General features: G+C 70.1%; 5 protein-coding genes across 5 annotated transcripts in view; 4 read left to right on the top strand and 1 right to left on the bottom strand.

Moving 5' to 3' along the window:
* The window catches only part of CHLNCDRAFT_57515 (hypothetical protein), a gene marked incomplete at its 3' end in the record, with an annotated part of 4,821 nt that extends 2,930 nt beyond the window's left edge, over positions 1–1,891 (top strand). Inside the window, exons 8-11 of the mRNA XM_005848855.1 lie at positions 8–163; positions 428–548; positions 802–928; positions 1,144–1,891. Of these exons, the coding sequence (XP_005848917.1) occupies positions 8–163; positions 428–548; positions 802–928; positions 1,144–1,891 (1,152 nt within the window). The remainder of the gene's footprint in view (positions 1–7; positions 164–427; positions 549–801; positions 929–1,143) is intronic.
* Positions 1,892–3,578: 1,687 nt separating this feature from the next.
* Positions 3,579–4,942, top strand: CHLNCDRAFT_144349 (hypothetical protein; the record flags this gene model as incomplete). Its single annotated transcript, XM_005848854.1, has 4 exons — positions 3,579–3,723; positions 3,892–3,960; positions 4,073–4,738; positions 4,911–4,942. 4 exons carry the CDS (start codon positions 3,579–3,581, stop codon positions 4,940–4,942), a joined length of 912 nt encoding a protein of 303 aa, XP_005848916.1.
* A 964-nt stretch (positions 4,943–5,906) lies between these two features.
* On the top strand, positions 5,907–9,685 carry CHLNCDRAFT_144348 (hypothetical protein; the record flags this gene model as incomplete). Its single annotated transcript, XM_005848853.1, has 14 exons — positions 5,907–5,984; positions 6,146–6,221; positions 6,289–6,326; positions 6,428–6,552; positions 6,722–6,817; positions 7,018–7,074; positions 7,243–7,320; positions 7,554–7,658; positions 7,895–8,095; positions 8,311–8,568; positions 8,757–8,886; positions 9,070–9,177; positions 9,323–9,364; positions 9,494–9,685. The coding sequence occupies 14 exons, from the start codon at positions 5,907–5,909 to the stop codon at positions 9,683–9,685; spliced, it is 1,584 nt and encodes a 527-aa protein (XP_005848915.1).
* Positions 9,686–10,478: 793 nt separating this feature from the next.
* CHLNCDRAFT_144347 (hypothetical protein) lies at positions 10,479–11,356 on the top strand (the record flags this gene model as incomplete). Its single annotated transcript, XM_005848852.1, has 4 exons — positions 10,479–10,487; positions 10,574–10,670; positions 10,836–10,988; positions 11,205–11,356. 4 exons carry the CDS (start codon positions 10,479–10,481, stop codon positions 11,354–11,356), a joined length of 411 nt encoding a protein of 136 aa, XP_005848914.1.
* Positions 11,357–11,777: 421 nt separating this feature from the next.
* CHLNCDRAFT_144346 (hypothetical protein) overlaps positions 11,778–12,263 on the bottom strand; it is a gene marked incomplete at both ends in the record, with an annotated part of 7,659 nt that continues 7,173 nt past the window's right edge. The window contains 2 exons of the mRNA XM_005848640.1: positions 11,778–11,818; positions 11,963–12,209. Of these exons, the coding sequence (XP_005848702.1) occupies positions 11,778–11,818; positions 11,963–12,209 (288 nt within the window). The remainder of the gene's footprint in view (positions 11,819–11,962; positions 12,210–12,263) is intronic.

The following is a 12,263-nucleotide window of genomic DNA, read 5'->3' as shown; positions in this document are numbered from 1 at the left end:
TCCGTCCCCGCCGCCGCTGACGCCGGCCGCCGCCAACCCCCTCAAGCTGGAGGTGGTTGCGGATGTGGATGTGGCGGCGGTGATGGGGCTGATGCCTGAGGAGACGCCGCCGCCGCCTGGCTGGTACGACGAGTACGTGGGCGAGCAGCTGTTTGCGCTGGCGGTGAGTTGCTGCTGCCGCCGCTGCCGCCCCCGGCCCGCGCCTGGCGTGCTTGGGGAGGCTGGCAGCCCGGGCGCGGCCGCAGCGAGCGTGCAGGCCGGCTGGAGCGGCGGTGCGCGGGCAGCGCTGCCTATGCCTGTGCGCCCCGCCTACCGCCCGCCAGCCAGGCAGGCCGGCAGGCAGCCCTGCCCCGTGCCTGCTGGCACGCGTGCGTCGTCGCTGACGTGCGCTGCTGACTTGGCGCCCTTCCTGCCGCCACGCGTGCAGGCGGAGGCGATGGAGTGCTGGAGGGAGGCCAATGAGCGGCGCACGGGGCGCCGCCCCTCCACGCCGCAGCTGGAGGCCACCGTACGGGTGGCGCGGGTGGCGCGCATGTCCCAGCAGGGCGGTGAGGGGCCCCGCCAGCCTGCCCGCCTGCCTGCCTGCCCGCCTGCCTGCGCCTGGCGTGGATCCACGATGGGCTTGTGGCGGGCCGCGGGAGGCAGCCGCGGCCGCCTGTGCCGCTGCTGTGGCTGCCGGCTGGCCGGCCAAGCGTGCCGCTAGCTGGCGGCGTGGCTGGCGCTGCGGTCAGCAGTAAGCGCTCAGCGCCGCGCCGCCCACCGGTCCTGCGCGCCTGCCCTGCGCCTGCCTGGCCGCTGCAGGCGGGTCGGAGGGTCTGGAGAGCGAGGGGTCTTGGGGCGGCGGCGGCCTGACGCGCCACGCCTCTGTCTTCTTCCACCAGGCGGTGGCAGAGGGGGGGGACTATGCGGACAAGTTTGGGCACTACCAGTGAGTGTGGTGTAAGCTGCTGTATTGCTGTACTGAGGGTGTACTGTGCTAGTGGTATACTGAGAGTTACTTTGCTGAGTGTACTGCCGGAGGCTGCGCCTCTGGGGTGGCGCCGGGGCCGGGCTGCACCTGAGCGGCAGCAGCAGCGAGTTTCGCGCTCGCCTCGCTGCCGTCGCCACCTCACCGCCCGCCTCCGCCTGCCCGCGCTGCCGCAGGGGCTTCGAGCCCGGCTCCATCGGCTCGGACAGCCCCGGCAGCAGCCTGCACAGCGCGCGGGCGGGCAGCGAGGGCAGCGTGCGCGCCGGCGGCTACCGCTACGCCGACGCCAGCGTGCGGGCAGGCAGCCGCTACACCGACGCCAGCATGCGGGCGGGCTTGCGATCTGACGCCAGCGTGCGGGCTGGAGGGGCGTACTACGCGGCAGCTGCCCACGGCAACGGCGGTGCCGCCCTGGGCCCCGACGAGCGCCTGCCCAGCTTCCGGCCAGACCCCTCCATTCGCAGCGGCGCCGACGCCCTGCGCATACTCAGCGACAGCGCCGGCTCCGCCGCCGGCGCGCCGCGGCCGCTGGCCGACGCGGCGGCGGCGGTCGACGTCAGCGGCGGCCGGCGGCAGCGCGGCGCGCCTCCCAGCCCCTTTGCCGGCTCGGCGGCGGCGGCGGCGCTGGCGCCAGCGCCGGCCGGCAGCGGCGAGGGCGTGCCAAAAAACGGGGGCGCGGCACCGGGGGACGACAAGTGCGCTTCGGCTAGCTCAGCCTCAGCGCCCATCCCGGTGCCGCGCAGCGTCACCTTTGGAGCGGTCAACGTGATGGGCGGCGGCGGCGGCGGCGGCGGCGGCGGCAAGGCGGGCCCCAGCAAGGCCGGCGCCGCCCAGCTGGAGGACTCGCCCATGGGCTTCAGCAGCGGCTCCCTGCAGCAGGCGGCCGGCAGCGGCGGTCCCATGGACACGATACTCGAGGGCTGACCCAGCCTCTCCAGCTGCCACTCAAGAGAAACCGAATCGAGGGGACTGGAGCCGCGAGCGCCCCCTTTCCCTGTCCACGTTTTGTAGAGCACCCACCCGCCCTCACCGCACACCTGGCCCCACCCCTCTCAAGACCACTCCTGTCCCCTCCCGCCCTCCCCCTCGCACTGCACAGCAACCAGCACCGCCCCGTTTGACCTCTCCTTCCTGTCCAACCCTCCCCATCCCGCTAGCACATGCCGCGGCATGCGGCGCCGCGTGGCTGGCGGGCAGAGCAGAACGCGATGCGCACCTGCCTGGCACACCGACCGTACCGCCCGCTGTACCACCCCGCGCCCTCCCGACCCGCGCCGGGCGCACCTGGCTAGCATACGCACTGCAGACTGTGCAATAACAACTGCGCCCGCCGCGAGGGGCGCCCTTCTGTACCCTGCCTCTCCCTCTTGTGCCTCCCTGCTATTTCTTCCCCTCCTTTCCTCATCAGCTGAGACTGTGGGCCCTCCTTTGCAGTTGAGCACTCCTTTTTCCCCGCATCTAGTCTGCTTTTTCTCCCGCTTCCAGCGACATATCTTCACTCATCGAGAGTGTCTTCTTCTTGTGTGTATTTGTGTAGCCGCTCGTGGGCTGTCGCATCCCACCAGCGGCGTGGGCCGCCCCACCCGCCGCCCGCTAGTGTTGGCTTGCCTGCTGCTCTTGTTTTGATTGTGATGTGTAAAACGAGCAGCCGACAGGCAAGGCAGGCAGGGTTGCAGGTCCGTGAGGTGCCAGGGCGGTGTCGCAAGCGCAGCCTGCGGTGCGTGGGCGGCTGCTGAGCGGCTGGCAGTGCCCTATGCCTCTGGCAGTGCCCTATGCATCCTCAAAGCAGTGCCAGCTTCTAAGGTGATGCACACCAGATTCCCGAGGATGGGCTAGCGCAAGGGCCATCCCAGAAGAGGTGTGCTTGGGGGGGATGTCGCCCCGCAAGGTGCCGCCGCCCGCCATTCAGGCGGAGCCATGCTCCCCAGCCTGCAACCCCAACACCATCCCTGGGGTGAGATCGCTGGTTGGCGGTTCCTGGACCAGCTGCAGAGCGGGGAGGTGCCAACGATTCAAGGAGGAGGGCGTCAGGAGGAGAGGTGTTGGGCGCCGACCCAATTGCTGAAAGTCAGGGTTGGGAGGATCGGTAGCGGGGATCGTGAGAAAGGCGATTGAAACCGGGCGCAAATGAGGATCTGCAGTATGAAAGCCCGCGAGCTGTCCTGCTGTGTGCTGCGGCTGTCAGCGCCTCCGCATATCACCCCGCCCCTCCCCCGCCTCCCCACTGCTTCTTCCGACTCCCAGTTGGTTGCCGTGCCAGGACGCACGTGTGCAGCCAGTCACAGTCCAGCAGAACACACTCTCCCACCGGTGGTTGGTCGCCATCTTAGGACAGACAGCCAGGTGTAGTCCGCCGCGCCGCTGCCTGCGGCCTAGCACTGCATGTAGCTGCTAATTCTGCGGCGAGGGCGGGGCGAGCCGGGCGGTGGGGGCCGCCGCAAGTGTGACCACCAGCCAACTGCCAGTCATGGAGGGGTGCTGCCAGGCCCCCCGCAGCCTCCCTGGCAGCGTACATCGCTTCTCCATGTCTATTTGGGCGATTGGCAGCGGCGGCGCCGCCCAAAACAGCTGCTTAACCCCCACCTGTCCGCCGCCTGCCGCTGCTTGCAGAATGAAGACAGCAGCGTCAGTGCTCCTGGCACTCGCTTGCTGCGCCCAGGTTGCTTCTGCAGCCCGTCTGTTCGGCAGCAGGGAGGAGTTCCGGGCGGAGCAGTCTGCTGGCAGGAGCTTTGCGCAGACCGGCCGCAGCCTGAGCGGTGAGTCACAGACCCAACAGCTGGGCCGCGCGGCTGCGCTGCCCAGCTCGCCACCCTGGTTGCCGACCTTTCCAGCTTGCTGTGGCAGCAAGCGTGGCTGGCGCGGCCCAGGGTTGCTGGCCGACCCCGCGTGCAGCAGCGACCAACAGCTGAGCCCTGTTGCTGCAGCCTACGGCGCCTATGGATCGGCTATTCCTCAGTCTTACGGTGCCTACGGACGCCGCCTGGCGAGCCTGGGTGAGAGAGCCGCCTGACCAGGATGGGATTGTCGCACCCCGCCGCCGCCCCAGCTGTCTGTCTCCCCTGAGCCCTGACCTGCTCCTCTGCCCATGCCCACCTCCGCCTGCAGGCAACATGCGTGGGCTCCAGGCGTATGGTGCCTATGGCTCTGCCCTGCCCCAGTCCTACGGCGCCTACGGCCGCCGCCTTGCCGGCTTCTCCCGCCAGCTCTTCGCGTATGGCGCCTACGGCTCCGCCTTCCCCCAGTCCTATGGTGCCTACGGCCGCCGCCTGGCCAGCTTCGAGTCCCGCAACCTCCTGGCCTATGGCGCTTACGGCTCGGCCTTCCCTCAGTCCTATGGCGCCTACGGCCTGCGCCGCCTCTCCGGCTTTGCCGCCAGCCGCAACCTCCTCGCCTATGGCGCTTACGGCTCCGCCTTCCCCCAGTCCTACGGCGCCTATGGCCTGCGCCGCCTGGCCAGCTTCGTCCCCCGCAATCTCCTCGCCTATGGCGCTTACGGCTCCGCGTTCCCACAGTCCTACGGCGCATACGGCCGCCGCCTATCCAGCTTCAGCGCCACCCGCAACCTCCTTGCTTACGGCGCATACGGCTCGGCGTTCCCCCAGTCCTATGGCGCATACGGCCGCCGCCTGACCTTCTGGGCGGCACCTCGTCAGCTGCAGTCTTACGGTGCCTACGGCTCGGCCCTGCCCCAGTCCTACGGCGCATACGGCCTGCGGCGGCTGAGCAGCTGGGCGGCACGCCACCTCAGCGCCTATGGTGCCTACGGCCAAAGTGAGTGGCGGCGGCTTGCTGGCCTCAGGCTGCCCCTGTGCTGCACTGCTCTGGGCTGCCTGCCCTTTTTGGCTGCCCCCTTGGAACGCCAGCCCTCATCCCGCATTGCTAGCCAGCCCGCATGTGATGGTTCTGATGTGTGCGCTGTCCCCCCCTCCCCCGCTGCCCGTAGGCTTCGGCGCTTACGGCGCATACGGCGTGTAAACTTCGACCCAGCCAGTGAGCCCTTGGAGCCTGGTGCACGGCGGGCGCAGGGAGAGGGTGGGCCCTGGCTGCGCCGGGCGCTGCCCGTTGTAGACCACCACAACACCAGTCCCTCTGTCTTGAGCTTTATTAACTCGCAGATTTACCTCCCTTTATGCACCTCCTATCCCTCCTGTGTCCTCGCTTGCATGCTTTCTTGTGTCGGTAGAAGCAGCCAAAACACCCACTTGCAACAAAGTGTCGTTGAACGCACTCCTTTCCCTCACCCACTCAGCAGCGGCCCCTCAGCCCCCTTAGAAACACCCGTCTCAGGTGCTGCCCTTCCAGCGCTGCCCCCTGCCGTGCGCCAGTAAATCTGCCCCTCTCCCTTTTGCTCAGTTGTTTGCTTGGTCGTTGCCTCTCTTCGCGGCTTTCTTCCTCCCTCTTGCACAGGGGCTGTCCCGCCAATTTGCTTTGCCCCTACCAATAGCCCTGGATCCACCGTCGCAGGCTGCTGCCATGTTGTCCGCGGCTCTGGCCAGTGCCCCCGTATCCCTCGCCGCCACTCATTTGGCGGCAGGGCGGGTCCCTATCCAGCTGCTGGCGGCGGCCAAAGGGCACTTCGGCGGCAGCCTGCCCCAGCGCTGTTGGCCTGCTCTTGCGATTGCTTGGGCTAGGTATTGATTCAATTGGTCGTGTTTATTCGTGATGGTGGTGTAACGGTTGGACATGGTCTCTTCCAGTGCCGAGGCAGGCTAATACGCGGTCGTGCTGGCAGCTGGGTGGGCGCTGAGTGGTGACGGGGCGGGCGGGGATGCGGGATGACTGGCTGCTGCAGCACTTCTGTCCCCTTGGCCAATTTGGCTAGCATTCAGTGACTGCTCTTGCTGCTTGGGAAGGGAGTGGGGTGTTGCCTGCCACCGCCCGATCAACCTGCACACACCCTCCGGCACAAGGGATCACCGAGGGCAGGCAGTCAGGCGCGATGGGCAGTCCACGCGCTGCTCACGAACCCCAGCCCTCGGAGCTGAACACCTCTAGCGGCAGCCTCACTTTTATGGAGGTGCGGGTGCTGCGCTTGCTTCCTGGATGCCTGCCAGTAGCACCCGAGCCGCCCAGGTGCAGCCGAGGCCGCGCGCAGCACCCCGCCGCTGCGGGCGGGGCGCCGCGCTTGGTCGCCTGCAGGTCAACAGGGCGCGCTGCCTACCGTCCCTTGCGCCGCAGGTGGGCAAGGACAAGCTGACGGTGCGCTACAACGGCCCCGCACAGCACGACAACGACGTCGGCTCCATCCAGGCGGGTGCCGCCTCATGCCGCCGCCCCGCCTCTGCCGCCACCGCCGCGCCTTCCTGCGTGCCCACGTGCAGCCCTGCGCCTGCCCAGCTGCGACCTGCGCGCCGCGCCCGTGTGCCAGCCAGCCCGCGGGGCCGCGCCGGCGCAGCCGCGCAACCCGTCCCTCACCCTCCCCTGCCCTGCGGCCTCTCCCTCTCCTCTCCCGTCCCGCAGTCAAACCACCCTGTGCCGCGCCGCTGCCTGGTGTATTACTTTGAGGTGGCGGTGAAGGAGGCGTCTGGTGGCTCCATCACCCTCGGCTTCTCAGACCGCAACTTCAAGCAGGGGAGGCACCCGGGGTGAGGGGCGCAGGCGCAGGCGCAGGCCACATGCCCGCCCGCCTGGGCTGGGTTGGCTGCCCGCCGGCAAGCGCTGCGGTCCTCCCTCTTGCGCCGCGCCGCCGGCTCCGCCAGCCGGCCCGCCCACCAACACAGCCAGGCTGGACCCTGTGTGTGTGTGTGTGTGCAGGTACGAACCAAACAGCTATGGCTACCGCGGGGACACGGGGCGCAAGCACCACAGCAGCCTGCCTGTACGGGGCGAGGAGTACGGGCCCGCCTTTGGGTGCGCTGCTGCCGCTGCTGCCTGCACAAGCGTGCTCCCCGCTGGTAGGCCCGCATGGGGCACAGTGGTGCCGCCTTGCCCTGCCTGCCTGCCTGGTGCCGCCCTGTGCTGTGCTGTGTGTGCGTCGTGGGTCGGCTGCCGCTGCGCTCGCCTGCCACCGCCCTCAGCCATGGCTTCGCGTGTGGCCTTGGCCGGTGCAGGCCTGGCGATGTGGTGGGAGCTGGCATCCACCTATCCAAGCACGAGATATTCTTCACGTGAGGGGCAGCGCCCCGCCCCGCCTGCTCCCCTGCCCTCCCTGCCAGCCAGCCACCCGGCCAGCCATGGCAGCAGCAGCCGGGGGGAGCCCCTGCGCCTGCTGCCCCGCGCCCTCACGCCACCCTGCGCGCCGCGCGCGGCTGCCGCGCCTGCGCCCCTGCCTGCAGCAAGAATGGACAGCACCTGGGCACCGCCTTTCGCAACGTGACGGGGCACCCGCTGTTCCCCACCATTGGGCTGCACAGGTGGGGGTGGTGGGGTGGGTGGGTGGCTGGGAGGGTGGAGAGCAGAGCAGGCACAGCGGCTGGCAGCAGCCGCCTTAAGGGCCTGGCAGCAGCCCGGCGTCGAACGAGGCACCCACGTCGGCCGCCGACGCGTGCCCTGCGCCCAGCCCAGGATGCCGCCGCGCCTGCCGCTCGTCCCCCACCTGCGCGGCCCCTGCCTGCCCCCCTGCCTGCCTGCCCGCCTGCCTGCGCAGCCAGGGCGCCAGCGTGGAGTTCAACTTTGGGCGGCAGCCCTTCCAGTTTGACGCGCGGGCACTGGTAGCGGCGGAGCAGCGCCAGCTGGCGGATGCGCTGGACAGGTGGGGGCTTCCTGCTTGGGTGGAGGCATCCTTGGGTAGAGGCATCCTTGGATGGAGCAAGCCTGCGCGCCCGTGGTTGGGGCCCCTGCCTGGAGCGCGGTGCCTGGGCGCCACCCGCCTGCGCCAGCTCCCGATGCCCTCGCCGCTCCCAGCCTCTGTGCCGCCACACACGGCGCCATACCGGCCCGCCAACCCTCCCCTGTGCCCTCCCCTGCCCCCACCCCGAGCCCCCGCAGCACCTGCGTGTCTGCGGGCGAGGTGCACCAGATGGTGCGGGGCTACCTGCTGCACTACGGCTATGCGAAGTCGCTCGCCGCCTTTGATGTGGCGGCGGGCATGGTGGGGGCGCAGGCGGCAGAGGCAGAGGCAGCGGCGCAGGCAGGGACGGTCGGCACGGCGGCGCCACCGGCGCCTCAGCACCAGCAGCAGCAGAGCGGGTGAGGGGCCCACAGCAGCGGCAGCTGGCAGGCTGTGGGGGCTGTACTGGGGCTGGGGCGAGCTGGAGCCTTGCCTGCCTGCGGGCCGCCACGCATGCTGCACCGCAACCTGTGGCAGCGCCTGTCCCTTCCGCCTGCCTGCTTGGCCGCTCGCCCCTGCTGAGCTGACGTGCGGCACTGCCTGGCTGCATGCCCATGTGTGCCTGCCCCAGCAGGGCTGGAGAGGCCGAGGGCGGCGGGCCTGACGGCGGCGGAGCGACGGGCCTGGCGGTCAACGGGGGCGACGGCGGCGGCGGCGCCGCGCAGCTGCTGTCCCTGCGCTGCCAGCTGCGCCAGCTGCTGATGGCTGGAGACACCGCCGCCGCGCAGCAGCTGCTGCAGCAGCAGGCGCCGGGGCTGCTGGCGGCGGCGCCCGGCGGTACCGGCGGTACCGGCGGCAGCTTCGAGCTGCAGTTCCACCTGGCCTGCCAGCAGTACATCGAGCTCATCAGGCAAGCAAGCGGGCCGCCGCCGCCTGCACCGCGCGCGTGCCTTCCTGCTGCCCCGCCGCCCTGCCTGCGCCTGCGCTGCTTTGCACGCCGCCGGCCCGCCGCGGCCGCGCCTCACCTCACCCGCTGCCGCTGGGTGTGTGCTCCCGCTGCCGGCGCCGCGTCGGGCGCAGGCGGGGCGACATTCCGGCAGCGCTGGCGTACGCCGAGGGGACGCTGTCTGGTCTGCGCGGCGCGTCTGCCGAGCACGATGCGGTGCTGAGGGACGTGGTGGCCCTCATCGCCTACCAGCAGCCCGAGCAGGTGGGCGGGGGCTCCCTGCGGCGCGCGCGGGCTGCTGGCTGCTGGGCCCGCCGGGCGGCTGGCTGCTGTGGTGCGCGCCTGCCCCGCTGCGCGTGCTTTGCGCGCTCGCGGTTTTCTGCAAAACAACACACACAAAAACCTACACCACCGTATCGCGCACCCCACCGCCCCCGCCCCCCACAGTCCCCGCTGGCGGAGCTGCTGTCGCCCGCGCGCCGCGAGGCGGCCGCCGACATCGTCAACGCCGCCGTGCTGAGGTGGCAGGCGGCGCCGGGGGCGCCCGAGCCGCAGGTGTGGCGCAGGAGCCGCCGAGCGGCGGGGTGTAGGGGTTGGCGGCGCCCGCTGCATGCCTGCTGCCTCACGCGCCAGCCCCGGCTCGGGGGCGGCTGGCTGTGTGTGATGGCGTTTGCGCTGCTGCTGCTGGCGCTGCGTGCAGGCGGCGCTGGAGGCGGTGCTGCAGCAGCTGACGGCGGTGCAGGTGGGCTTGCTGTTTGCTGTGCTTCCCAGCTTTGTGCTGCCTGCCGCATCTGCCATCCACCACCGCCTGACCAGCCTCGCACCCCGCCCGCCACAGCTGATCCCGCACCCACCCCTGCACCCGCCGCAGCGCGAGCTGCATGAGCTGGCGGGCGGCCACGGCCCCGAGTTTGACCTGCAGGAGCACCTGCCGCAGCCGGCGGGCCTGGCGCAGCATGCGGCGGCCTCGCAGCAGCAGCGGCGGCGGCGGCAGGAGCAGCCCGGGGAGCAGGGGGAGGCGGGCGGCGGTGCAACCCAGGAGCCGGTGCCCATGGCGGAGTGATGGGCTGTGCATGCATGCAGGGAAATGTATATGTAGGGAATGCATGTAGGGAACGCATCTGGGTGTACAACTGTGCTGCCTGCATGTGACACACAACATGAATAGGACGGCAAAATGCAGCACCCCTGGGCCGCCTCCCGGAACTGGGCAGGGAGCGAGTTGGCGAGACTGCTCGTGGGTCCGGCGCTTGGGGACGGGGGCCCACGCCTGCTCACCCTCGGAGGCGGCGGGACGGGGGAGAGGCATATGTACCGCACTGCGGCAAGTGTTGCTTCTGCTGAGGTCAGCAAGGGGAATACGTTGAGGAAGCCCTGGGGCGGGGGTTTGAACGCCTGGGGAGGCGAGCACCGATTATTTAGGGTTGAAGAGCTGTGGAGTGGTCAGCCCTGGCGTGGCAGGGGGAACAAAAGGCCTGGGCAGGGGTGCGTGGCGAAAGATGGAGCGCCGCCGCCCTAGTCCGTACCGGCGCTGCCAGCTTGACGTTTATGGGGCGCAATGCATAGGCCTCATTCTTGACCGGTTCCAAGCGTCCAGCCTCAGTTCCAGCGAGCAGGGCCTGTGCAAGGCGACTCCCGCCAAAACCCCGATCTGATCAGGCCTCCTCAGGAGAGTCCTTGGGACTGCAGAAGGGCGCCCCAGGGGCAGCACAGGTTGCGATGCAGCCTGGGTAATGGCAGCTGGGTGGCCACGCGCCCTGCACGGCCGAGAGACAGGGTCTCAGCGGCTGGCTTGCCAGGTGCCTGAGCCCAACGCTGGCGTGCTCATTCTCGAGGAATCGGTGAGCCCGAGAGGGATGGAGAGGGTGTGCGCTGTTACCAGGCCTGCCGCCGCCCTCCGCCTTCCGCCTGTCGCCACACTCCCACGTCGGCCCTGCCCCGCCACACGCAGGCGGCCTCGCTGCCTGGGGGCATCCTGAGTTACGTGCAGGGCCCGCTGCACTACCTGGACCTCGGCGGCATCCAGCGCTGCAGCCTGGCCGACTTTGGTGAGCAAGCCGTGCCCGCAAGCCTGCCCGCACGCGCGCGCCCCCATCTCCTGCCTGCTCCGCCCCGGCCCAGCTCCTCCTTGGGACCCCCCTGCCGCCCTGCAGCCCAGCCCTGCCGCTGCGCCGCGCCGCCTGCCGCCCGCCCACCCGCCTGGTGACCCGCAGGCGGCGCCCCCGAGCTGCTGGCGGGCATCACCAAGCTGTATGCCAGCCACAGCGGGCTGCGCAGCGTGGAGGGGCTGGGCCGCCTGCCTGCCGTGCGCTGGCTCTACCTGGACCACAATCGGCTGCCAGAGGCAGAGCTGCTGCGCCTGCCGGGTGAGGAGCCTGCCGGGCTGGGATGGGCTGCCACGGGAGCCTGCAGCTGGGCGGCGCGCCAGGTGCTGGGCAGCCGCCCGGCAGCGCTCCAGGGCACAGCCGGCGGGGGGCAGCAGGCCGCGCAGCAGTTGGAGTCAGCCCCCCCAGGTGGCGTGGGGCGGTGCTGACCAGCGCCTCCCTCCCTCCCGGGGCCCCGGCCGCCGCCGTGTGCTGCAGGGGTGCTGGCGGGGGTGAGGCTGGAGGCGCTGGATGTGTCTGGCAACCCGGGGTGCACCCCAGAGGTGGAGCGCCGCCTGCTGGCCAGCGGCCTGCTGGCACAGGCAGAGTTCTTCAACGGCCGCCGCGCGCCGGCCCGCGCGGGGCAGTGACGGGCGTGGGCCAGGCCTGAGCGCCGACAGCTGCACGCTTCGGCTGTCATGAGGACACAGCTGCACGCAGATGGATGCTGGCAAATGTTCTGAAGGGCGGTGCAGCTGAGTGGCGGTATCACAGCAAGTTACACAGGGCGGCACATGTTTTCAGTGCTGCGCTGTATGCACAAGCGACGGCTGTACCATGCGATGGGAACAAAGCAGGCTGACAGATGGATGAAAGGCAAGACACCTGGAAAAAACAAAATGGCATGCAGTTGATGTGCACAGAAATGGTGGGGGGGAGCAATCGGGAGTGATCGTGGGTGTTGTCTTGGTTGGAGTTTGGTCCCTGACGCCCCTGCCACTCGGGCGCGCTGCACGTGTTTCTGTGTGGGTGCGGTCCCTGGGAGCCCCCGCTCGCGCCCAAACCCCGCCCTCAGTTGTGGCTGCCGAGCAGCTTGCGCCGGTTGGTCCCATCTGTCTGTGGAGCGGTCTCACTTGGTCAGGTGCCTGCAGCAGCAGAGCCGCCATGCTGCCAGTCAGCGCCGGGGGGGTCTCTGCCCCCAGCCGGCCGGCCAGCCAGCCGCCACTCCCCTCCACCACCACTCCCCGCCACCGCACCTGTCAGCAGCGCGCCCAGCTGCGCCGCCCAGTCGTCTGGCAGCGGCGGCATGTCGTCGCCCAGCGGGCACCCCGCCACCGTGTCTGGGCCCACCGAGCACAGGTCTTCGTAGTATTCGGGGGTGAAGGGGATGGTCTGTGCGGCGGCCAGGTATTCGAGGTAGGTCTGCTCGTCGGGGAAGGCGCGCAGCTGGCCGTCCTCCAGGAAGTACAGGGAGCCGGTGAGGGTGCAGTTGACCACCGAGAACTCGGGGAAGGAGCAGGACAGGGGGGAGGGGGAGGGCGACTCCTCGGGGCTTGG

The sequence above is a fragment of the Chlorella variabilis genome (genome assembly GCF_000147415.1).
Source record: "Chlorella variabilis unplaced genomic scaffold CHLNCscaffold_7, whole genome shotgun sequence".
Lineage (NCBI taxonomy): Eukaryota > Viridiplantae > Chlorophyta > Trebouxiophyceae > Chlorellales > Chlorellaceae > Chlorella > Chlorella variabilis.
The sequence above is the reverse complement of the archived record's forward strand: the minus strand, read 5'-3'. Positions and strand labels throughout refer to the sequence as shown.